The 25208-nt window shown below is 47.3% G+C and overlaps 2 protein-coding genes and 3 non-coding genes across 6 annotated transcripts in view; all 5 read left to right on the top strand.

Annotated features, from left to right (window-relative positions):
* Nucleotides 1-11545, top strand: part of CLMP (CXADR like membrane protein) — a 61346-nt gene extending 49801 nt beyond the window's left edge. For both annotated transcript variants that reach the window (XM_013187229.3, XM_013187230.3), the window contains exons 3-8: nucleotides 2075-2232; nucleotides 2958-3159; nucleotides 3989-4156; nucleotides 4501-4623; nucleotides 6274-6415; nucleotides 7875-11545. In XM_013187229.3, the coding sequence (XP_013042683.1) occupies nucleotides 2075-2232; nucleotides 2958-3159; nucleotides 3989-4156; nucleotides 4501-4623; nucleotides 6274-6415; nucleotides 7875-8169 (1088 nt within the window). In that variant the 3' untranslated portion in view covers nucleotides 8170-11545. The remainder of the gene's footprint in view (nucleotides 1-2074; nucleotides 2233-2957; nucleotides 3160-3988; nucleotides 4157-4500; nucleotides 4624-6273; nucleotides 6416-7874) is intronic.
* Nucleotides 11546-14991: 3446 nt separating this feature from the next.
* HSPA8 (heat shock protein family A (Hsp70) member 8) lies at nucleotides 14992-20138 on the top strand. The gene is made up of 9 exons (XM_048063429.2): nucleotides 14992-15147; nucleotides 15899-16108; nucleotides 16604-16809; nucleotides 16905-17057; nucleotides 17149-17704; nucleotides 18041-18243; nucleotides 18503-18701; nucleotides 19039-19271; nucleotides 19677-20138. The coding sequence occupies exons 2-9, from the start codon at nucleotides 15904-15906 to the stop codon at nucleotides 19860-19862; spliced, it is 1941 nt and encodes a 646-aa protein (XP_047919386.1). The 5' UTR covers nucleotides 14992-15147; nucleotides 15899-15903; the 3' UTR covers nucleotides 19863-20138.
* Nucleotides 17880-17970, top strand: LOC125182770 (small nucleolar RNA SNORD14). The gene has a single exon (XR_007163290.1). It is a non-coding gene; the product is annotated as a small nucleolar RNA SNORD14 (small nucleolar RNA).
* On the top strand, nucleotides 18336-18432 carry LOC125182771 (small nucleolar RNA SNORD14). The gene has a single exon (XR_007163291.2). It is a non-coding gene; the product is annotated as a small nucleolar RNA SNORD14 (small nucleolar RNA).
* On the top strand, nucleotides 19335-19431 carry LOC125182772 (small nucleolar RNA SNORD14). The gene has a single exon (XR_007163292.2). It is a non-coding gene; the product is annotated as a small nucleolar RNA SNORD14 (small nucleolar RNA).
* Nucleotides 20139-25208: the final 5070 nt, after the last annotated feature.

Below are 25208 nucleotides of genomic sequence, written 5' to 3'. Positions count from 1 at the left end.
ATGAGCTTACAGGTGAAAGCCTCTTGAAATTCAGAGCCTGCTTGCTGGGGGCAACAAGAATAGACCAAGGTGCTATCCTGAAAACAGTCTATCCAAGCCAGAGATGAAGGAAAGTGATACAAATATACTGCATCAAAAAGCAATTTTTAATCCTGATCAGGGTTTCTAATGTAAAACTGCATTTTAAAATCTAGAATACCCCGTGATATGTATACAAAACCTCAGCACTCTGCTGGCACTGCACTTTGAAGCTGTTGCAAATGTGATGTGAATGCTCGCTACTGTGGCGCTTTAATTAAACTTATTGATCAGCCATCTAGTGAGTATCAGCGTGTTAATGAAGGCAGCCCGCAGCAATGTGGCTGCAGGAGAGAGCAGGCATTTGTCTTAGGCAGAAGGTATAATTGTATTTGGCAGATGGAGCTTTGGGACTAGTGAATCCAGTGATAAAGTGGATTAATTTTCCCTTTAAAGAAAGCAGCTAATGTGACTGAAAAGGAGCTTTCATGCTCATCAATTAATGCAGAGATCTGTGCGGAGAGGATTGTTTGATCCTTTGCAAGACTCTACCTGTCTGATATTTCAAAGTGTTTTTGTACACGTGTGTATGTAGCAGATACCTTCTATACAAGTGCTCGACAAGTATTGACTGAATATTGGCAGCTGAGGATGGGAGTGGGAACAGGATGGGTAATTCTGTTCAGAATAAACAGAATAACAGAAAAAGCTAAGACTGTCACTTTTGATGTTGTATTTCCTTTTTTTTTTTTTTTTTAAGGTTAAAGTCCCAGTGTTTGAATACAAATGCAGGAATAAATTTAGCCTACGTAACTGCAGTTTCTCAAGCTCCTGCCAGTAATCTTGCTGTGTAATCGTGGGGTTGTGTGTTTAATATATGTGTGACGCGTCTTCCTAGTGCTTCCAACTCTCACTATTTTAATCAGTTTCACGGTAATTGGTCTAAAAATTGAGAGATCTCATCTTGCTTCTTTTCACAGGGAAAAAATAAATATGTTTGGGGGCTTTCTTCTTGCACAGCAAAAATTAAGAACAACGCAGCTGCACTCTGAAGATTCAACACAAAAGGCAAATGGCATTCATGCCACAAAGCCACGTGGAAGCTCGGTTGCAAAATTTTTCATTTGGTTTTGTAGCAAATCTGAAAGTCCCTCGCCTAAACGCCCAGGTTTTCCTTTCCATACCTCCGATCTTTTGGGCTGGTTTTAATCGACATTGAGCTTACGAGAGCCTGTTTGTTGTCCGGAGATCTGAAAAGCAGAGAATCAGCCCCTGATTCGGTTCATTTCTAGCAGGGCTGCAATACGGAAGGAAACCCGGGCAGAAACTGCGAATTTCTCTATGATTTAAGCAGTGCTGGCTGAAAATCACGTTTTTCTGGGATGCGCCATCTGCTGGCTCTGGTTTCAGGGCGTTAGCTTGTGTTTGGGGTTTTCCTTACGAACGTTGAAAGGACGCAGCTTCCATCTAGTGGTTCATCTTGGCAACTGCTTTTTCTCCTGACAAACCGTTTTTGACGACTTCTGGTGGTTGGTTGGGTTGTTGGATGTTGCTGTTCAAAGAGACTTCACTGTTCTACCCGCACCATGCTTCTGTAAGGGTGTCAGGCTGTTTTCTTGTTTCCAGTGCTGAACTGCATGCAGAAACATCATTCAGTTTTAGGGAAGAGACTCTAAGCATCATCAGGCTGACGTAGGAATAAATCTATGGGCTCTGAAGGTCTTTCAGGCTAAAACGTCACTTATAAAATAAGGGAATAAAAGGAGAGGGCAAAAACAAGGAGGCAATCTGAGATTCTGAGTGCACGGAGGATGTAGGTGGATATATTAGCAAAAGTTTGTGTGACGTGAGCGTTCACAGCTCTGAAGTGCAAAGCCATCTGTTCTTCATGCTTAAATACCGGTGTGAAACTAACTCCCTATGCATGGATAGATGTCCCCTTTAATCAGCTGCAATCTGTCCTGGAAGCCAAGCTGTTGGGCTTTCTTTGATGCTACGCAGCAAACGCTGAAGAACCCTTATTCTTGGCCCCTGACTGCCAGCATCTCTCTTTCAGCTTCCTGCTCTGTTTGGCTGTCTGAGGCTCAGACTGAATTTAAGAGAGTGGCTGAAGAAAACGTGACTTTGCCCTGTCACCACCACCTGGGCCTCCTGGAGCAAGGAAGCCTGGATATTGAGTGGCTGCTGCACATTTCTGAAACGGTGCAAAAAGCGGTAGGTGCATCCATGATTAGCACCTGGTGGGAAAACTGCCCTGTTTCCATGTTGACATCATCAGCAGACATTCATTTAAAGAGAATTGTGATTTTCTTTGCAATTTATACTGAGGAAGTAAGCAGCACTTAAGAAAACATAGCTATTTTATTTAAAGAGATTTAAAACGTATAAAAGTTATTTGATATTCATTTATCACATATTGGAGTGGGTATTGATACAAACGGTGCTTTCTTTAAATCAACGCTGTTATATAATCATATAATCAAATAATCTGGGTAAGCCTCAAAATTACCCTTCAGGTTTTCGGAATTGGCTTTTGATTTTATAGGTACAGGTATTGAATCCTTAGTTTCAGAAAAAAAGAAAAAAGAAAAAAATAGTTTAGTATTTAAAAAATCAAGTCTGTTAACTTAAATTAGCTAGCTAAATCCAGCTAAGATTAGAGAATACATTTACATATTGTGACATAAGCTTGTGTCTATTTTGATGCTAGTAAAAATGCTCAAATGTGAACCTTTAGTGTAAATACAGTTTTTGTCTCAGTCTCAGACTTGAATTACAAGTTTAATTTTCTGCCTTGCCATAGGCTTCCCGTGTGACCCTAGGTAAGACCCTTAGCCATGCAGAACCTTAGTCTGCAGTTCCTGGAAATACTTTGTTTTGTTGTTCCATATGAAAGTAAAATCCCAGCTGGCTGATCAGCGACTGTCTCTGCCCCACAGGTGATCACTTACTCTGGAGGCCGCGTTTATGATGACCTCAACGAGGAGCAGAAAGGCCGTGTTTCATTCACCTCCAACTTCCGTGCTGGAGATGCATCCTTACAGATCATATCCCTGCAGCCCAGTGATGCAGGGAATTACATATGTAAGGTCAAAAAAGCTGGGCAGTATGAATGGGTTCGCATCACCCTGAAGGTTGTAGGTAAGATCATCTTATTGTTTTTCCAAAGGGGAAAAAAAATCACTTGTTTCATTTCCTGGAGAGAGATTTATTTCAGTGGAGTATAAATACACACAGACTTCTCATGATCAGGTTTCACTGTCTAGCTCCATATCAACCTTAGCATTTTTTGGCAAAGGACAGAACACAGGAAGAGCCCAGAGAACTGTTTTGAGGTAAGTGTACACACTTGCAAAATCATATGAACTGTTCTTTCCGAATTATCTCTATGATCTCATCGCACAAACTAGAATGAGATCCTAGTGGTGATCACTCTGTCCGGTCGCCTGCTGAGGACTCTGGGTTCATGTCCCCGGACCCCAAACTGATCCGGGTCAGTGAGGGTGACGAATAAACTGCTGGGGTTAGAATTTCTCTTCCTTGATTCCGGTTTACCAGTTGGCATTTGGCATGTATGCTATCATTCAGTGGAAGCCCTGCTGTGGCCTGCCAGATGCCGTGGGGAAAAGGGAGAAATGACAAAGCAAGGGGAGGGAAGGAAGTTCTCTAAATAGTACCTAGAAGAGAAATGTAGTGATACAGCTCCACTGGTGCAAGTATCCATGAGGCAGACTTCCCCAAAACACATAATTTCTGTGTCTGAGCCAGCCAGCTCTACTTTTTAGACTATGAAGTTGCACAAGGTTGCAGTTGAAGTCCACTAACAAATATCAATGGTGTAATTCCCCAATGCTTTCCAGAGAAGGCAGCTTTTGGAAGCTGCTTAAATGCATCCTCTTGCCAAAAAAAGGGTTTTCCACTGAGAAAACAGTCTGCTGCGTGTGCATGACCTGTGTTTTTTTTCTTATAGAGAAGCCGTCCAAGCCCAAATGCTGGCTGGAAGGGGAGCTGTCAGAAGGAAAAGACCTGTCCTTGCAGTGCCGTTCATCCTCTGGCACTGCCCCCATCTCCTACCGATGGCAGCGCATAAATGAAGAGGACGAGAGAGCTGAACATCTCCCGCCCACATCGAGAGTCAGTAAGTCAGGTCATTTCCTCTTGGAGCTCTCCGTGTGCTCAACGCCAGATAACCACCCACACGTACAGTCATGCCTTTTAAATGGGGATCGCTTGCCAGCAGTGACAACAGTGGTGTATCAGTGCTTCTCACTGCTGCAGCTGGATGCTGTGGCATGCTCCACCCTGCGCAAGGAAGTCTGAGTTGTAGTGTTTTGCAAAAGGTTGACAACAGAGCTTTCTTGAGGTGTCATTGTTCTTGAGCTGATTTGATCTGGAGGTTCAATGAGTTCTACCGTGTTCCATCCACCCGTATAGCCGCTTAGTCTTTTTTGGTTAATCCTGGTGTTGTTTTTCCTGTTTCAGACATTTCTAATCCCGGGCAAGTCTTACTGAAGAATCTTACCCAGATGAGTACAGGGTTATACCGATGTATTGCCACCAACGAGGCTGGACAAGAAAGCTGTGTTGTGCAGGTGACAGTGCAGCGTGAGTATTGGCACATAACTAATATTCTCCCTACCATATGAGCAGCGCAGCTTCTCAGCTGTCCTATTTCAGCTGATGAACTCTGCCACACCTTTGCCCTTTTGTACTTGAATCACATGCAACAGTTCTTACTACATTTCTGTTTTGCTCAGCAGTCCTTCTTAAAACGTAGAGTGGTAAATATGTTATTTGGGCTCAGATGTTTTGGTCTGTTAGAAAATCTGAGTTTTGAGAATGACTAATAGAATATTGGGGGGAAAAAACGTGAGTTGGTTTGCTGAATCTCCAGCTTTTAATTATTTCTGGGTGTAATGACTGCATGAGATCACTGTTAGGTATAAAATCTCCATGGGTAGTCCCTCATTCCAATTCCGAATTAAATGTTTGTTGAACTTGAGACAGTAAACTAATGATAGCCTGGAAAAGCTGACTCTGACTTGAAGTAAAATGCAGAATAAAAAGCAACTTTTTGACACAGTTTGATTTTAATCCAGCCTTAATAAATTCCGGCCAAAATACCAGAGATTAAAATAAATGTCCTACCTGATGAACCACATCAAGGGTGTGTGTGTGTCTATGTACCTGTGTCTTTGCATATGCATGCAATAAAAAGGGTGGAGTGTGGCACCAACACTGACAGCAAGTACAAACAATCAAACAATACAGGTTAGCAGGTTTTTATGTGCAGCTCTCAGGGGAGATCAGCAAGAGCTGGAACTGTTGTGATAAAAGGCTGCTGATAGAGAGGTCTCTTCTGTGGAGATTCCTTAGATTTGGAATTTGTCTGCCCAACCAGGCCTGAAGTAACTGGAGTATGGTCATGTAGCAGAGAAAACCTGTTCCCCTCAGGCATTTTACTTCCCTTCTGATGTAAAAGCGTGCTGGCAGCTTTTATACCAATTGAATTGGTTTAAAACCTCATTTTGATTTGCTAAACCCTCCACAGGGACAAGCCTTAAGGAAACAACTTTCGGCCAAACCCAACCTGAACACTGAAATGAAGTTTCATACAGGTTCAGCCAAGGGCTCATAGACATCAGGAAGTGTTGTCTCATTAACTTTATTATTATGGATGAAAAATGCCTTGCATTTGCACAGTACAGTCTTCCTTTCTCCCCTCCTCTTTGTCATCCTCAGGTCACTTTTTTTCCAATTGAGTAATTCATTCTGCAAGTAGATTGTAATCATTTCAGGGTGAGTTGAAGGGGAAAAAATCCTTATGGGGAAATATTTGTACCTCATGGGGAAGTATTTGTAGTTCAATCACTCTTCTGCCTCTGCAAAACTGCTTGGTACTTATTTTTTGGATGTGGGTTGTCCTGTCTGCCTCTGTGCTTTGTGTGGTTCTGGGTTCTTATGTGAGGATTTCTCCTCCCCGTTTCAATTCTTACCCACAGCTGAAGGCATAGCTCTTGGATCTCACCCTTCTAGAAGTGAATGCTTTTCTCAGTCTTGGCTCAGGTTTAGAAATAAGCGCTTTAAGATAAATTGGTTCAATTTCTGCATGGTGACACCAAAAGAAGTAGTCTAATTTATTACATTCTGTTCTGATTTATACACGATGGTGTAATTTCTAGTGCGGACTAGAATCTGACCGTATGACTCCTGCTGGGAGTTTACCAGCTAACACATTTATTTTCTGGACAACAGATGCTCAGAATATTGGTATGATTGCTGGAGCAGTTTGTGGCGTGGTGGTGGGACTTGCCCTCCTTTTCCTGGTGGTGAGGCTGACAATAAGAAGGAAAGAAAAGAAGAGATATGAGGAAGAGGAGGCCCCAAATGAAATCAGGTAACGCCTTTCATTTAATCCTCCACCTCCTACCCTCCCTTCCTTCGGTTTCACATACACCCAGCATGATCCACAGTAATGTCTCTTTTCACTCAGTTATAAGTAACTGAGATGTTTTAAGTAACTGTCTTGAAAGGTTGTTCTAAAAAACTTGTAAAGCCTCCCTGAAATATGACTGACAATTTTTTTGTGACCGTGAGAATAATACTTGTGAAGACTTTCCGGAAAACAAGATAGAAAAAAAAATGACATTTTTCCCAGGACAGATTAGCATAAAACACAATAAAATTACATTAAATGCAATTTAGTATTAATTATTCTCTCGCTTACAATTTCAGCATTTTGAAGCACTTATGTAGTTCTCTCCAGTATTAAACTCAGCCCTTATGGTTCTGAGAGGTTTGATTTTTCTTTTAAATTGCTTTTTCCTGTTGGGAACACTATGAGGCAGGCAGGTTCTCACAGTCCTCCTTGAGTCTTTTGAACAACTGCGCTTCTGGATTTAGCTCAGGCAGAAAAAATCCCCTGAGCTTCTGGGTGCAGAGTTGAGAAGCCTCACCCCTGGACGGGCGTACCAAGAATGCTGATGCATGTTCTTTAAATTCATCTGTTACATGCGTGTGAGGTCTGCCGCTCACTCCTCTAAGCGGAGGTTGGACTCTAGCCAATTGAGCTTAACCTCGGGAAGGAAAGTGCTGGAAAAAGATATTTCCAGGAAGGAGTTCTAGCTCCTCCTGCCCTTGAAGAACCCCCCTCGCCTTGTTCCATCCTTATTTCTGCTTGTGAAGGGCTGCCTGCCCTCATGTGACATCTATGTGCTGTTAAGCAGGCATCTCTATAATCCATTCAGTAGCTGATTACACTGGCTGACAGTCAGGTTGCCTATTTGGCCAGCAAGAAGGTAGTCTTTGCTGATTTATTCCCTTTCCTTTTTCTTGTTCTCTCTTGCTTTCAAATCTTGCATACCTTTTTATTTTTAGTCTGAGCCTCCTCCATCACCTTTTCATGCATGACTTTTCTTTCTGTGGGCCCAGTTCTAGCACTTCTTTCACTACCCACGTATTTTAAACTGACGAACTGGTCTCAGCTAGTCCTGTTGAGGTAATTTGTCATTATGAGTAAAGATTGCAGAGCAGACAGTACTGTCTGAACTCTTTGCACTGACACTTGGCATTTGGTCCACAGACCTCAAAGCCACACAGAAAGAACCGGTTGCGTGCACATGTATTATAAATCCATTTGGCTAATAGCTCTGCAGAGAAGTAATGAATTCAGTTTATAAAGTTGTGTTGCACAGAATTCAGAAAACCCAGTACCTTGCTCAAACTGCTTGATAACTATGCATTGGTGACTTGCAACTTCAGTGAGCAACTGCTCATCGCAGCAGCAATTCAGTCTGGCAAAATGTATGAGTGTTCCTGTTCTCATGGCATTTGAACCCTGCTATGTTTGATTGCAGAGAAGACGCGGAGGCACCCAAAGCCCACCTTGTCAAGCCTAGTTCCTCTTCCTCCGGTTCCAGGAGCTCACGCTCAGGTTCCTCCTCAACCAGGTCGACAGCCAACAGTGCCTCTCGCAGCCAACGGACTTTGTCAACAGAAGCTACTCCCCATCTCACTCCTCCCCAGTACAGCCAGAGGGAGACGGAAGGGAAGGAAACTGAGCCAAGGAAAGTCGACTATGCTAACCTGGTGAAAATGGGAGCCACGCAGGTCATGGTGCCTGCCCAAAGCCGGGCGTTCCAGACAGTGTGACTGCTCACCAGCCACCTGGAGACTCCTGCCATCCAGAAGCACTTCACACACCACCAGCCACATAGGAATTATTAGATTAGCTAGTTATCTCCCTGGTCAGCTTAATTTTAATCACTTGTGATTATTGACACAACAAGAAGCCCTCCCACTCAACTCTTCCTTGTATCTTCCAGCACTTGAGGTTCTGATACAGATTTTTTTTTTTTTAAGAAGGATGAATTTGAGGGGAAAGGGGAACTTTTTATTTTAATTACCTTGTTGGAAATGGAACACTGAGCATTTTAAAACTACAGTTGAAAAATGTCAGCTAAGAGCTGTACAAATGAAATGAAGCCAAACTTCAGGATTTTTTAAAGAGATCAATAGAAGACAAAAAGACACATCACAATCCAGCGAGTTTTAAAGGCGAAGGGAAAGTCTCTTGGACTGTTTTTTGGAGAACTTTCTAAAAGATGCATTGTCTCACCTGAAGATTTTGAGGTAGTCTCTGCTGAGGCTAGCCTGGTGGTCAAACCTCGAAGGGAACAGACGCTTCACATTTTCTGCATTCATTCTTCTAGTGAAATACTTTTGGAAGCTGTAACTAAAGCAGAAAGGAAAGGATAACTCAAAAAGGTTAAGAGATGCAGACTTAAGGCATGTGTCTGAACTAACCTCTACTAAAGAGAAAGGAGCCTGTATGTCAAGGAAACAGAGGTGCTTTAATTGCCAGAACAAAATTAATGATGCACCCTGAGACATAAAGCAAGGAGCTGGACTCTGCTTCTATGGACAGCGCTGTAAAGCTGCAGTAACTCCACTGGAGTTGTATCTGTGTCAAATGAGCCTTAGTGAGATGAGAATTGGGTGCTTAATCCAAAATGGAGGCATACCTCAAAAACTGAGGGCCACCGATCTACCAAAAAGCTGGGAGGAAGCATTTGGAGGATTACCAGGTTTTGAATTCACCAGTTGTAGGGTGAGCCACACTATAGAAGCCTTGGAGAGCTCTTCCCAAGGTTGAACAAAGAGCATTTTTGGACTGACCTTCAGGCATCCAGGTAAGACTGAAGATGCAGTGACAGAGCATGTAATGAGGGAAATACACTGGGGACAGGTAAACAGGTGCAATGATAAAGGAAGAAAATATGTGTGCAGTGTCACACTTATATATCAACCTGTGGGCCATATGCTATTTTTGAGGCTTAAACATTAGCAGGACTATTAATAAATAAACAAAAATTGCAAGAATCAAAATAAAAACAAACAAAACCCTTCCTGTGACTGTTAGCCAGAACAGACATTTTCAAGGGGTATAGTCTTATGCTTCAAGTGAAAGCCAATAAGAAATGATGAGAGGTAGGGCCAGGCCTTCCTCTGGAGGCAGACGTTCCCATAATTGTCTGTCATTTATACTTTCCTCTGAAGGACTTGGCTCTGACCACTGCTACACTGAAGACACTGAGCTTACACGTTCTAAATTCCTGTATTCCTAAATTGATGATTTCCATTAAAAGACAAAAAAAAATAAAAAAAAAATTATCTTTCATCTGAGGGAGGGAAGGTTTTCTCCAATTTGTGGAATGAGTCTGCAGGAGATGGATCAGCACAGAAGAACCACAGATTTCTGATTCTCTCACTCTAGGGATCATAATTAACCTCTTTTTCTGACACCCAGCATTCTAGCTTACAAGCTTGAGATCTTAGAAAATCTGATTAAAATGAGGCCTTGTTTGGGCTACGTCTGTATGAGAAACAGTTTTCAAATTTGCCCTATACTACCTGAGGACTTCTCTTCCTAATAGCAGCCACCCATTTTCATCCCACATGCTGAGATTCTGCTTGTTCTCTGTACCACAGTCAACCTAACCACCCTCAGTATGACAAAATACTAACTTGTTGGGCAGGGAAGGTCTTGAGTCACAGATTTAAACCAGGGGATTAGCTGTTCGTTAAGCTTTTACTTTTATTACGGCTCTTGGTATCGGATACCTTGCGATTTTACCCAGGCAGTTTCCCTGGTTACTCCAGAGGTGCCTTCCTGGCTCAGCTTTGTTCTGGAGGATTTGGCTGTGGCTGTTTGGAAGCAGCAGCTGCGTCTGTGACTCTTCTGCTGTTGCTTTTTTCGTGGGCCCTGGAGGCCTAGGCACTGCAAGGTGCTTACAAGGCCCTCCAGAGCTAGGGAAGTCCTGAGGAAAGGCATGAGAAGGACTTCTAAATTAGTTTGTGGCTTTTATGGTTGCCTATTGTGCTTGATTTACCTCAGCAGATTATCTGGGGACACCTGTTCCATGCAGAGAAACCCAGGGATGAATTTCTCAGCAAAGCACACACGCCTGAGCAACCAGCAGCTGATTACCACAAAATGAGGATAACAGTTCCAACGGCTGAGCTGGTTACGGTTTAAGCACCAAATACTGTCGGCTGGCTTTGAGTCACAGGCCAGGCTTGCAATTAGCAAAGAGGAGGGTGCTCTGCCTACAGCCTGGGGGCTGCTTGCTGCCAGCTACGAGAATTTGCCCGGCCCGCACCAAGCAGCTGCCTTCCTGGAGGCCTTGGGGGAACAGGCTGCAGGCAGCCCTCTCCTGGAGTCCAGCTTTCCTGGAGCAGGAAAATCATCCCCTGTCAAACGTCCGCCTCCATGGGATGAAAGATTTATGGGCCTTGGGGAAAGGTTGGAAGCAATAGCTGAAGCCTGGTGTGTGGTAATTCCTGTCTGCTCCTAGCGCTGGTTGGGAAGCAGGAGGCCTCGTGCCCACTATCCACGCACATGCAGACTGCCCCGTGTACAAACCCGTGTCAGGAAAACCGCTCCCGGCATGGAATTTAGATGTATGGTCCTGGCCAGAAAGCGTGGTGATTTAAAATCATTAAGTCTGAAATGAAGTGGTGCTTTTCAGTCTGCACACCGGTGATCTCACAGGTGAGCACCAAATCAATTCCGCGCTTCAGTTGCTAGCACAAAGCCCAAAAGAGAAAAGTTCATTACTCAAAGGAAATATGAGAGAGAGATCATTTCTAAGGGATTTTATTTTCAAAGGGACGTTTTCTGGGCTCCAGATGATGCTATCAGGAGTTGCACAAGGGAAACAAATGAACCATAAGCCAAACTCTGTTTTGTAAAATAGTGTACTTAAAACATTTACTGTCATATACCAGTTATTACTAGTGTGATTAAATGCATACAATTTTATGTAGCTTTCTTTTGTCTCAGCTGCTAAACTGAGCTTACATCTCTTCTATCTGCTATACTTGGTGTACTTGTACTGTCTGAACAACTCAGAGGAAAGCAAATATTTATTATTGATTCCTTTGAATCAATGATTTCGTAATTTTTTTTTGGTTGGTTGTTTTATAAATAAATATGCTGCAGCTGAAGTGCTGCAGCTCAACTAAACTTGTGCTAATGCTCTGTCTTCTGTGCTGTGATATGTTGTATGCTGTCGAGTTGAATCCAAGAAAAAAGATACGGGGGTAAAAATACTATTTTTAAGCTAAGAAGGACTATGTGCACATTTGTGTAGAAACTGCAGGGAAGCTGCAGCTTTTTCTTTGGGATTTGTTCAGTCTAAATTATGTGACATGGTATGAAATAGTGAAATCTCGGGTGGATCGAAGTAAATCGAGTTTTGACTTCCATGCAGCTATTTCACCTGAGATGTTCTGGCTGAGGACATAGCCACTTCAGGCTAATATGGTAAATACTGCCAGTGCAGACACAGCACAGATAAAAATCTCACAGCAACACTGCTCTCCTACTCCCACATACACAGGGCTTGCTTCTGAGCCACCCTGTGCGTTTCAGTTCATCTCCTGAACCGTGCATGAGATGACAGTGAAACCTTGAACAACTAAGGGCTGTTTTCAGACAGCTTAGATCTCGTCTGCAGATAAACATTTTGAACTAGCTAACAGGAATCTCCAGTCGTGGAGATGTAGGTGGAATTTAGGCTAACTAAATATGACCGTGGTTGATTTCCTCTCACAATGCTTTCAGCCTTCTTTCCCTCAGGGTGTTCTGCGCAAAGGTCTCACATCAGCAATCCTCTCTACAGAAATCTGGGAGTAAAAGTTGCAACATAATTAAATTACACAGCATTTAAAACAGTGACAGCAGTGGTCTCATAGGTGTGCCCTTCTGTCTATCCCTGATTCATGGGGAAAGGCTGTTACTGGCTCACTCCTGAGTTGATGACATCCAAAATCCTGATTAGGCGATATGCATTTCAAGAGGAGTTGTGCAATTGCACGCTTTTCTACAGTATCAGGAATCTTGGGTTATTTTTACCCTGGCTCAGTTTGTACCGCCGTGCTGAAGGGGAAGAACATGGGGGGAAGGGGAAGGGCTGCATTAGAACTGCATCATTTTCAAACTTCAGCTGGGGCGTGCGGTTGCCAGAGGTGTGTAAGTAACAAATGCCGTTACTGTGAATAGGAAGCATGCCTTTCACAATCTCCCCTCTCTACCTACCTCTGTTTTAAACGTGCTTGATCTGCAATGTATAAAACTGGCTTAAAAAAAAATAAAAAATGTTGGCATTCATCGTTTAAGAAAACAAAACAAAAACCCACACCACAAAACACTTGGCAGTGTCCAGCCTGCTGGGCCTTAATTTTTCTGATTCGCAATAAGCGGGCTACTTTAGTCAAGTGTGTTAAAGAGCCTTTAATTTCTAATGTAATGAGTCATTTGCTAGACTGCTCTCCTCCCCGCACTGACTCACTGGTTCCTTAGGCTGCCTTCCCTTGCCATCATCAGTCCATTGTGCAAAGTACAGTTGCACATCTGAGTGTCATTGCTTTATTTCAAAGTGCTGGTAGTACTATTCTTAGGTCCTACTGAAATCTTGCTTGTGATTTAAAAAAAAAAAAAAGCGCAGGCAATGCCTTGCTGGCAGCACAGCTCCCCTGAGACCTGGTGTGCAATGCACTGGTGCAAACTGGGGGGGCTCTCGAGGGCAGCCCAGGAGCAGATTGCTCAGCAGCCTGTACTCCGCTCAGGGTGGAGCAGCCTTGCATGCCATCCCTGGTCAGCATATGGGATTCATATTGCCCCTTATTGGTGGCTCATATTGCCCTTTACCTTTAAAGGCACAGGGGAGTTCCCTTATTTCCAGGTCAGTGCCTCAACCCAGCTCCTTTTTGTGCCGCACCTCCCATCTCTCTGACCATGTGCACCCAAATTCCAACCCGTGGTGCTGCCTTCTGTGCTCACCCAAAGGTCCCAAAACAGGTTCCAGTGCACGGCAGAGCACAAATCACAGCCACAAACTACTGAGGGCTGTGGGTCAGCACTTGCCACATGCCAGCTCCTACCCGGTGGTAGGCAGCAGTAGGAACCTGCCCATTAGTGGTCCGATAACAAGCTACAAGCAGCAGCTGATTCAGGGTGACTGCGTCATGTTCTCCAGTAGACATAACCCAAGCTCACTACAGAAGGAAGATAAGCTCACAGCTTTCTGGCTCGGGGTGCAGGCAGCGAGGTACCACAGAGGACACGCAGTCATTTGGAATAAGGCTGAAGGAAGAGATTTGTTACTCCCCTCTCCCCCCCCCGCAAAGAACTGGACTTTAAGCAGTTAACAAGAATGTGGAATTCTATATATATATATATTTATTTATTTATTTTCCTCCCTTGCACCTTTTCCTACTGCCTAAGTGTACAAACACGTGGTTAGGATTCACTTTTTTCACTGGGCATTTTATGCCATGTGAACATGGGATGCAATTCACAGCAGTGCTGATGGGGCCGGGGCTGGATTATGACCCCTGACCAGCTGTCAGCCTCCAGCACCACGACCAGGTGAAGGTTTGCAGTCCTCCGTCTGCTTGCTTTACCCCAAAACTGGCCGGAGGGGAACCTGAACAGCCAATTTTCCCGTCTTGAGCCTCTGTTTCTTTTCTGCTGGAAACACCAAGAGCATGCACTGTGGGTAGCACTGATGTACAAAGAGGTATGAAATGATGTATGAAGAGCTCCTTGCTTGGTTCGCTGCATTAAGAGGTGCTTACGGGCAGGGGAAGCTAAGACTAGAGATGCTGAGGCCGGACTGTGCTCTGTGGAGAAAACAGCTTCGCCCTATGACACGGTGGACAACAGCCTGGGCTGCTCTGCCTGAGCAAGAAGCATGGCGCGGAAGGGAACGGACACCGCTGTTTTCACCTCCTTGCAGAGGCCAGGGAGGGCTGGCACGGACACGGGGCCGGGAAAGGGCAGCGGGGCCGGCAGGAGCAGCTGCTGCGGGAAGGGACGGAGCGAGGGGCTGGGGCCGGAGTAAGGGGCTGGGGCCGGAGCAAGGGGCTGGGCCTGGAGCAAGGGGCTGGAATAAGGCCAGGTCTCGCCCCGCGGGGCCGTGCCCCAATTAAGCCGGGGCCGTGCCGTTAATTGCCTTTAACCCGGCCGGCCGGGGACTCCAGGCCCAAGGCGGCGGCCGCGGGGCGCCGCCATCTTGTCACCCCCGGCCCGGCGCTATGCAAATGAGCCCCCCGGCACCGCCACCCCCATTGGTCGCTCCCAGCCCGGGGCGCGGGAAAAATGCAAACGAGCCTGCGGCGCCGCGCTGCCATTGGCTGCCGTTCGCGCCCTCGCGCGCCCCTCCAGCCGGTGCCGCCACCCGCGCGCGGCCGCTGGAGGGCTCCGATTGGCTCCCGCGCGCGGGAAGCCCCGCCCCTTTCCGTAGCGGGCGGGGGACGAGCGGAGCGGGGCGGTGGGCGGCGGGGGGAAAGCGCATGAAGGTTCGAGAATACCGGCCGGCCGGCGGCCACGCCCCTTTCCTGCTTGCGTCACAGAGGGTGTGGGTTCCGGCGGGCTTCCATTGGCGGAAAGGTCCGCGGGCCGCGCGAGCGGATTGGCCGGGGCCGAGAAAAGGGGCGGGCCCTTCTGGAAGGTTCTGCGGGGGTATATAAAGACGGCCGGGCGGGCGCCGACCGCTCTCATTCAGCAGCCGCCCGTTAGCAGCGTAGCTCCCGTGCGCGCCAGCTGCCGCCCGCGCCGCTCAGGTAACGGGGCTGGGGTGCTTGAGGGCGGTCTGAGGGGCTTGGGGGTGCCTCTGGGGGGACCAGCGGTTTGTGGGGAGCGAGGTTGGGCGGTGGGGTGGGTGAGGAGCGGGGAGCAGGGCCTGGCCGCTGCGGTCTGAATTCGCTTGGGGGGAGAGGGGGCTCCGCAGAGTGGCGTTCACTGAGCTCCGATTTCTTTGCCCGCATGTAACGGCGGCTCCGCATCGGTTCTTTTAAAAGGGGGCTGGGAAAGGGGGAGGGTGTGGGTTCTTGGTGTAATCTCCGCGGTCCCATGGGGAGCGAGGAAGCCGGGCTTGCCGCTCGGCCCTCGAGGGCTTTGGGCCGGCCCTGCCCCCCCCCCCTTCCAGTCGCGTTCCGTCGCAGCGAGCCTGGGGCCGCGCCAGGCCCCGCGGGCTGCCAAGCTCGGCCCACGCGCGGCGGAGGGGCCGCTTCCCTGCGCCCAAAATGGCGGTCGGCGCCACGTGATCCCCGCGGGGCGGGGCATGATGGGAAATGGAGTCCGCGACCATGTGGCCGCACCGCGTGGCTGGGCGCCGGCACCCGGGTGTTTTAAATACCTTGCCTATGTTCCCTGAACAGTAGACGCTATTAAAACAGGAAATACCAGAAAAACTATTCCTCTTAAATAAATATTTTTTAAGGGGTTTTTAGTAAGATTTGAATTGGCAACGGAATGTGTAGATAAGAACTACAAGCCACTAACCATACCTTCTGGTGTCTTCTATCTTTTCAGACAAGATGTCGAAGGGACCAGCTGTCGGAATCGATCTTGGCACCACCTACTCCTGTGTTGGCGTGTTCCAACATGGGAAGGTGGAGATCATTGCCAATGACCAGGGGAACCGGACCACGCCGAGCTATGTCGCCTTCACAGACACAGAGAGGTTGATTGGCGATGCTGCAAAGAATCAAGTTGCAATGAATCCCACCAACACAGTCTTTGGTAAGAAGGCTACAAGATTTGCGTGTAGAGACCTTACCACTGTGATAGTTAATGTGGGCTGCTGGTATGTAGCAGGGGTTGTGATTTCTCTTAAACTTAAAAGCCTAGTGTTTTAGTCAGAATGGGAAAATTGAGTTAAGGATGGCCAAGTTCATACTAGGTATTAGGGAACTCCATGCTCTGAAGTCAAACTTGTCTTTCTGCAGACTGTTATTTGGTGGCAAGTGTTAAGTGGCCTTGACTGATTTACCAAGTGGTTCATAGCCTCTACTTTGGCTTACTGTGCAGCACCAGTAGCATTGCTGCATTGGCTGACACAAGTCTCTGCATTTCACAGCAAACATTTTGAGTTATTACCTCTTGGAGGTTTTGGCAAGGCAGTAATTCCAGATAAAGTACAGCATTATAGAGGCTTTCATACAGTCTTTCTAGGATGAACTTGATGTTTCTGTGCTGGGAATGAAATGTTTTAATATGGTCAACTGGCTTTTCCAGATGCAAAACGGTTGATTGGGCGTAGATTTGATGATTCTGTTGTCCAGTCTGATATGAAGCACTGGCCTTTCACTGTGGTGAATGATGCTGGCAGACCAAAAGTGCAGGTGGAGTACAAAGGAGAGACAAAGAGCTTCTATCCAGAAGAAATTTCTTCCATGGTTTTAACCAAAATGAAGGAAATTGCAGAAGCATACCTTGGGAAGGTAAGGCATATGACTTGAGCCAAATGTAACAAATTGTTATGTGGTTGTGAGGTCATCAACACCTAAAACACAATTTTTTGGCTTTTTTTCCCCAGACTGTTACTAATGCTGTAGTCACAGTACCAGCCTATTTCAATGACTCCCAGCGCCAGGCCACAAAAGATGCTGGAACCATTGCAGGGCTCAATGTGCTGCGAATTATCAATGAGCCGACAGCTGCTGCTATAGCCTATGGTCTGGACAAGAAGGTACGCTGTGGTGTGACAAGTCTCTGGAACCACTAAAACTGCTAACCTAGTGGTAGAAAACAAATTGTGAAAAATCAAATTTCTCTTTCAGGTTGGTGCTGAAAGGAATGTTCTTATCTTTGACCTTGGAGGTGGCACCTTCGATGTGTCCATTCTGACTATTGAAGATGGCATCTTCGAGGTGAAATCCACTGCAGGTGACACTCACCTGGGTGGAGAAGACTTCGACAACCGCATGGTCAACCACTTCATCGCTGAGTTCAAGCGCAAGCACAAGAAAGACATCAGTGAGAACAAGAGAGCAGTTCGTCGCCTTCGCACCGCATGCGAACGTGCGAAGCGTACCCTGTCATCCAGCACCCAGGCCAGTATTGAAATCGATTCTCTCTATGAGGGCATTGACTTCTACACATCCATCACCAGAGCTCGCTTTGAAGAGCTGAATGCCGACCTGTTCCGTGGCACCCTGGATCCCGTGGAGAAGGCTCTGCGGGATGCCAAACTAGACAAATCGCAGATCCACGACATCGTGCTGGTCGGTGGCTCTACTCGTATCCCAAAGATTCAAAAACTCCTGCAGGATTTCTTCAATGGCAAAGAGCTGAACAAGAGCATCAATCCCGATGAAGCTGTAGCTTATGGTGCAGGTAATCTTAGTTGCTACAATTTAACTGTCTTAATTTGTTTTCCATGCCAAAACAGTGGGGTGGGTTTCTTAGTAAACTGGGCCCTGTGTGAGCTAATGTCTCAGCAGTACTGGTGTGGGTGCTAGGTGTGCTGGAGTTGGTACTGCTTCTCAGAGCAGTAAGAAGTTACTTGGACTTGCAATGATGAATCCGGTTCCAAAGCCATTCGTAGTTTCCACCAGAAGTCTACTAATGATGGCCAAAACCTTCCTTGGATGTCTGAGCGAGCTATGGGGTTAACTACAGCATGTGGTTCATCTGTTCCAAGGCTCTTAATTTCTTGCTTTTTTCGCCTAGCTGTTCAGGCTGCTATTCTGTCCGGAGACAAGTCCGAGAACGTCCAGGATCTGCTCCTGCTGGATGTGACTCCCCTGTCTCTTGGTATTGAGACTGCTGGAGGTGTCATGACGGTCCTGATCAAGCGGAACACCACCATCCCCACCAAGCAGACACAGACATTCACTACGTACTCCGACAACCAGCCTGGCGTGCTGATCCAGGTAGGCGAGCAACCCTGAGGTGCACTTGGTCTTAAGACCCTGTCAGAATTCTGAGTAGTTAACTTGTTAGGGGAACTAACAGCTTAACCTGGTTGCAATGATGAAAGTGACTCCAAAGCCATTCGTAGTTTCCACCAGAAGTCGAAAGACTGATGTTGGTCCAAGTACCTTCCTTGGATGTCTGAGTGACCGAGTCACAGGCTAAGCTGTTGCAACTCGATGTGGACAAATCTGATGTGTCTGCTGGTTCTTCCACTAGGTGTATGAAGGGGAGCGTGCGATGACCAAGGACAACAACTTGCTGGGCAAGTTCGAGCTGACCGGTATTCCCCCTGCTCCCAGAGGTGTACCTCAGATTGAAGTAACCTTTGATATCGATGCCAACGGCATCCTGAACGTGTCTGCTGTGGATAAGAGCACTGGCAAGGAGAACAAGATCACGATAACAAATGACAAAGGTAAACACTGCGTGATTCCGAGGGTAGGAGACTGGCAAGCTGCCTGCAGTGATGTCAAAGCTCTTAGAGCTTTATCAAATCTTGGCTGTTAATGCACATGCCAGCTTTATCAAAAGTTGGATATAAATGTGCACAGCCCTGGATTTTTAGTGCAGTAATCTGTAAATCTCGAAGCCCATGAAGTGGTGTGAAATAAGGGCACCTGATAATCCATGGGTGGTCTTACACTGCCTACATGACCAAGTTAACTTGGGTAACTGTAGAAGATGTAACAAACATCCAGGGGGTTGTTAATTCTCCACCAAAAGTAATGTGAAATGTGTGCTGTGTTCTGCAGGCCGGCTGAGCAAGGAAGACATTGAGCGGATGGTTCAGGAAGCAGAGAAATACAAAGCGGAAGATGAGAAGCAGCGTGACAAAGTGTCTTCTAAGAACTCCCTGGAGTCCTACGCATTCAACATGAAAGCTACTGTTGAAGATGAGAAGCTCCAGGGCAAGATCTCTGATGAGGACAAACAGAAAATCCTGGACAAATGCAATGAAATCATCAACTGGCTGGACAAGAACCAGGTATGTTGTACTGCTTGGTCAGTGCTAGCTACAAAGACAGCTCAGGTGGAAGAGAACTACTGGTTGCAGTGATGAAAGTGACTCCAAAGCCATTCGTAGTTTCCACTAGAAGTCGAAAGACTCATGTTAGTCCAAGTACCTTCCTTGGATGTCTGAGCGACCACAGCTAGTGAGCATCAGCTTTCTCTTCCTCCTCATTGAGGCTAGTTAGTTCACAAATAATGATCTTTTGTAGTATCTGAAGTTGTATCAGAAGTTGTTAAAGCAGAAATACTGACACCTACTCCAGTGCTGGTGGAGGTGTGAAGGGTGTGAGCTTGTTTTTCAGATGGGGCTGTTAAGCTGGCACTGGATGCCTTGGGTATGGTGAGAGCAGCGGGTGCTGAGCGCTCTCTTCTCTTTCAGACGGCTGAGAAGGAGGAGTTCGAGCACCAGCAGAAGGAGCTGGAGAAGGTGTGCAACCCCATCATCACCAAGCTGTACCAGAGCGCAGGAGGGATGCCTGGAGGAATGCCTGGGGGCTTCCCTGGTGGTGGAGCTCCTCCATCTGGTGGGGCTTCTTCTGGACCAACCATCGAGGAGGTGGATTAAAGATGCTGGGAAGTGCATTCCACTAGCAGTTAGTGTTGGAGAACCCCTGCTGGGGGTCAGAGTGAAGGACCCAAACCTGTAGGCACATCTGGGTGTATTGCCAGATTACAACTCCATAACTGAGCTGCTGTAAAAATAAATAAATAAATTTTCTGGGCATTTTAAATACTTGAACATGTGCACAGGAGCGGAGATTAATACCATTGCACTTTACAGTACTGTAAACAAGTGGAAATGCAATTCATGTCCTAAGGAATAAAAACTATTTAATGGGCATCACAAGGCTTCTCTGAGTTCTTTCATACTGATGTGGGTGTCAAAAGAGTTGGGAGAGAAAACTGATTGTTTTCATACATTGGGTTAGTATCAGTTTGCATCCAGCTTGAGTCACAAGGGTTAAAAAACAGGTTCAAAGACTTGAAGGCTGGAGTGAGTTACAAACTAGACAGGGTTGGTGGCAGTCAAGTTTGAGGCTGGTATCAAGCCCCATGAGATACGGAAAAAGTTTAGTGTGTTCAAAGGCTGTAGAGCTGCACCCTCCTAAAAACCTCGGTGAAATAATTACACAGATCACTTTCTCACAGTTTCTCATCTACCAGCTGAAAAAAGCAGGGGCCAGCCTGGAGTGGAGGGTGGTAGACAGCCATAGGTGGGCTGGAGCTAGATGGGGTTGGTGTAGAAGGGGGGGGGTGTGCAGCACTGCACCACCCAAGGAAGAGAGGCTGTTCACTTGTGTGTGGATTTGCACACACAATGGCTGCATGACACAACGATAAGCCTCTAGTAAGGAAGAGTTCACAACCTGAATGAGCTTGCAGAAAGTCTGGGAGCATTTAAAGAGAGTTGCTTTTAGAGCCTGCTTATACCTAACCCACAGCAGCAACGATCTTTTTTTCCTTTATAGATACAAAAAAGTCTTTGATTCTTGCAGCGTTTCTCAGCTCAAAGATCCCCAACCCCCACTCCTAGGGGGAAGTTGTGGGATTGCTTATCATCTAGAGAAGTGGTGGCTGTGTTGGGGAGGTGGCTTTGTGTTGTCTCCATGAGTCAGATCAGGGCTGGGGGTGACTCAAACAAAACAGTGGCATAAGAAAAGCCCAAGTCAGTTATTCAGTTCTGGGCTGCAGTTTTATTGTGCAGCCTTGTATAACAGCGCTGCGGGGTTCAGGGCTGTACCCTTTAGTACTGATTATTTTTTAACTAGGTTCTTAAGGAGTGACAACACTTCTGTCCCTGATCAACCCCTTTCTCAACATCGGGGAAGAATTTGGTTTGTTTTTCAGCAGTGCTTACCCAAAGGGGAAGAAGGAGGGGCCGACAGCCTCGTGTTCCTATCGCTGCTGGGGGAGTGCCGCTGCCTGGCCGGTGGGTTTGTGCTCGGCTGCCAGCGGAGGAGCAGCGAGGGCGCTTGTAACAGGCACGAGGCTCCATGTGTGGTCGTAGCAGGCATCTTCCTGTTCACATAAGGATATTTCAGATCCCTTTTGGGATTGGCAGGCTTGCAAATGGGAGGCTGATGTTGATAATACGCAAAGCAGGAGCTGCGGGATCTGGGTGTTGGCCCTGATGTCCCTGTCACCTCTGAGTGGTGGCTTAGCTCTGGTGCCACACCTCAGGGTCACTGCTTGCTTTCCTGCTCGCAGTGCCAGCGGCGCTGCTCCAGGTGAAGTTTGCTCTGAGGAGTGGCAATTTTCACTGGGGCACGCCTGCAGTCCTTAAAAATCATCAGTAGGCAATTAAAATCTCCTAATAGTAATTGAGGAGTAATTGATGTGCTAATTAACCTCGCCCACAAAATAGGGGGGAAAAGCACCGAGCTCTGATTAGTATGAAACTCCATCACCTGGACACACTTTTGACTGGGATGAGGGTTTGCATTAGGAACAGGTGGCGGGGGGGGGGGCAGTGAGCCTGGTTACACGGGGTGCCTTGCTGAGTTTCAGCCACCAGATGTCAGTAGATGCCTGCAAAATCTCAAAAAAATCACCATTTTTCCAGGGGGATTAAATGAAATCTCACAAAACGCCTATATTCAAGAGGAAACGTTGACTTCACCAGGGAGTTAGGACGGGGGGCACATGCGAGAGTAAGGGCTACAGATGAAATTTGCAGTCACACCAGCACGCGGAGCAGGGTACAGGCAGGTTTAGTGAACTGAATTAATACAGAGTCAAACTGGTGAGATTTTTGTGTTCATAAAAAGGGCTTGACAACAAAGCCTGAAGGTTTGTGTGCGCAAAACAGGGGAAAGGTTTTTAGGTTAATGGGTGGGTAACTGAAGAACAGAGCAGAGTCGGGGTGTTGAAAGAAGTCTTTTCCCTTTCTGCCTGCTGCAAGCGTTCCTCGGTTAGGTGATGATGGGGTAATGGGGTGCTGCAAACGCAGCGAGCACCTACGCGGCTTTAATTTGTGCAGCTCCACGAGTGCCAGGTATCCGGCTTCACTTTCTGCCCCAGTGAGCAAGGTCTGTCTCTGCAGGTGCAAAGAGGCAGCCGCACCGTGTCTGATGGCGGTAGCGGAGCTCTGCAGAAGCAAACCCCACGTTCAGGTCCGCACCTTCCCTAAATAACAAGTTTTACAGCAGAGCTGCCATTGCGATGCCTTTACCACCCGTTGTGCTCTGAGCACTGTGGCTTAAGAGCTGCCAACGAAGTCCAGCTAAACTGCCTTGCACTGACCAGTGTTGTCTGTCTTAGAAGGCAAATCAAATCTCCTGGTAAACAGGCATAAGGGAAGGTTTTTAATTGGTACTTCAGCAGTAGAGGCTGAATTTGGCTCTGCTGAGGAGGAGGAATCTTCAGTTCCCTTGCAGGTAACACAAGCACGCTGCACAGCCAGTTCACGAGACAGGAATTAGCACCAGTGTTTTGGTTTTACAGGCTCTGAGGTCTGCTTGGGCGCTGCAGGCTGCCTTCTGGGCACGCTCAGCAGGGTAAATGAAATCTCCTCTCCTTTTCCAAGCGTCTCGTGCTATGGGAGCCAGGCTCAGTTTATTTCCTACACACACTGCAAAATGCGAAGAAAGGGAGATCTGAAGAAGCTTTCACAGTTCCTTGAAGGAGAAAGCACTATCGAAAGACAGTTCATTGGGGTTAACCATTCACAGGTTTTGCAATTAAACCTAGGTTTTTAAGCTGCAATAGCCTTAAGGATAATTAACCAAGCTGTGCTAAAATTTCTTGCCTTGGGGTAGAGGGAACTCCCTTACCCCCCAGCAATTGCAGGGGTGTTGTTAGCTCTTTGAGATAATCCTTAGGAACACACACTGAAAAAAAGCACCCGAAGAAAAGGGAGAGCTGAGTGTTTGGTGCTGGCCACACTGGGTGTAAGGAGGGGGCACAAAAAAGAGCTCTGACTTGAGACTGCCGCTGCAGCGGGGTCTGCTGCAAAGGCAAACTGCAGCTACACCAGGAGACCAAGCAGCAGCTCAGCGCCGAGCCTCAGTACTTGTCTCCTCTCCTTGGTCAAGTGCCTGTTTGTTCATCGCACGATTGACTCCGTGGCTGTTTTGTTCAGGCTGAAAGGCGGGAGCGCTTGCTGGAGGAGGTAGTCAATGCAGAGGTCCTGGGGCCTCGAGCAGGCGAGGATTAATGGGTTTGCTGCCTTCGAGCTGCGCGCCCAAGTCAGTGCCGAACGCGGGCTCTTGTGGCGGCCACCTTGGGCCAGCGTTTGCCTGGGCTCGAGGGGTGGGAACACCCAGGGCTCTTCTACCAGACCCAGCAGGAAATAAAGCAAAGCTCTGGGCATGTCCTCATGCATCTCATGTATCGTGTCAGGTCCCTTGGCACACCAAAGCGACAAAGGAGCAGCCAAACCAGGTGTCTGGAGCAAGGTACAGACACACCTGGTTGGGAATCTCTGCCCCTTCACTGGATTTATTAATAACACTGCCATTAATTAGCTGCCCTCCCTGCAGCTCTCCTTCCCCCCTGAAGCTCTTCTCCCACTACCCCACATCATCATCGTTCCTTTCCTGTTGATTTTCCAGCAATGCCTAATTCTATTATTCGGAATGATTTCCCACCGGGCGGTAGTTTATTTCTGTCATCAAATCTCTGATGAAATCTTTAGACATGAAATATTTAGCCCGATCCCAACAAATCGCACATAGTGTTAACGTGTCACAAGCTGCCTGGAGACAGCATTAGGCTGTAATTTGAAAGCGAGTGAAGTGATAATGCCATGCACACTTCTTTTGTGAGCGTGCATTAATGCATCTTTTGCCAGGGCTGGTCATTGACAGCAAATCGACTCACACTAATAGTATGCGGGAGGGTGGCAAAATTGGGGGTGATGCAGAAAATAAAGCATATTGACCAGCCAACTGCAGCGCCTCAGTAGCCTTTAATCTATTATTGCCCTTGATGGGGATGTTTTAATGCAACTTTACTGTCAATCGCATTTATAGTCACACACTCCGCCTGCTGGGGAGCACTGTGAAAATGGCAGAACTTGGCTCATGCTGTTGCTTAGAGCTCATAGGTATTGATTGTGGCTGGGCTCAGGAGTCTGAGTTATAATTATTTCATTAAACCATTTAATGGTTATCAAATATGAACCCTTCTCCCGCTCCATTTAGGAACTGCGGCGCGCTCTAGGTTTTATTGTTAATCCATGTTGATCTCATTTTTCTTAAATTGTCTGAGGCTCCCAGGTGGCCCCCGTTCCCCCGCCGCGGCTCTCTGCGCATCGATCCCGGCGGAGCCGCTCTCCCGACGCCGGACTGGGAGCCCCAGGAGGGGGGCTATGGGTGGGATCGCAGCGCAGTGAGCGACCCCGTACCAGCACGGACAGCCCGGTCCCTTCCTGAGCTGCTGGTGCGATGGCGGAGTCACACAATTTGCTGATGGGGAAGGAAGGAGCGTGATCAGCCTCGGTCTCTGCCCTTTTGGGGGGCGTTTTGTGCCTCGGTGTCCCCATGCCTCGGTTTCCCCATTGCTAAAATGGACCTACATGCTTTTCGTGTGAGGTTTAGGGGGGGAAAGGGCCAATTCTTAAGACCCAAGTCCTCCTTCAAAGCTCCTGCCTGGAACAGAGGGAGGACATTCCCCTTGCAAATAATTCCTGATTTTTTTATGACAACGAGAACAATTATGGTGTTTTTCTTGTGTAACTGTGGTACGGCTGTGCTCCGCTTGGCCCAAAGTGCTCGAGGCAGCCTTCAGAGCACAGTGGGCAAATCACCGCCTGGTCCTGAATCCCTGGTGCTGAGCATCAGCCTCCCTTCCTGGGCACGTTATCCTCAGGCTGGCAGCAGGGAGGCCACTACCAGGGGAGGCCAGCGGCAGCCGGGGACACCTCGTGTCCCTCTGCGGGCACCCAAGGGACCCGGCGGTTCTGGGGAGG

The sequence above is a fragment of the Anser cygnoides genome, chromosome 21 (assembly GCF_040182565.1).
Source record: "Anser cygnoides isolate HZ-2024a breed goose chromosome 21, Taihu_goose_T2T_genome, whole genome shotgun sequence".
NCBI lineage: Eukaryota > Metazoa > Chordata > Aves > Anseriformes > Anatidae > Anser > Anser cygnoides.
The sequence above is the reverse complement of the archived record's forward strand: the minus strand, read 5'-3'. Positions and strand labels throughout refer to the sequence as shown.

What these genes read in the sequence shown, in the direction of transcription:
- HSPA8 (XM_048063429.2), top strand. Translation starts at nt 15,904, where the DNA reads ATGTCGAAGGGACCAGCTGTCGGAATCGATCTTGGCACCACCTACTCC. An exon ending in TCCCACCAACACAGTCTTTG is followed by an intron (nt 16,109 to 16,603) that starts GTAAGAAGGCTA and finishes TGGCTTTTCCAG; the next exon opens with ATGCAAAACGGTTGATTGGG. An exon ending in ACTGGCTGGACAAGAACCAG is followed by an intron (nt 19,272 to 19,676) that starts GTATGTTGTACT and finishes CTTCTCTTTCAG; the next exon opens with ACGGCTGAGAAGGAGGAGTT.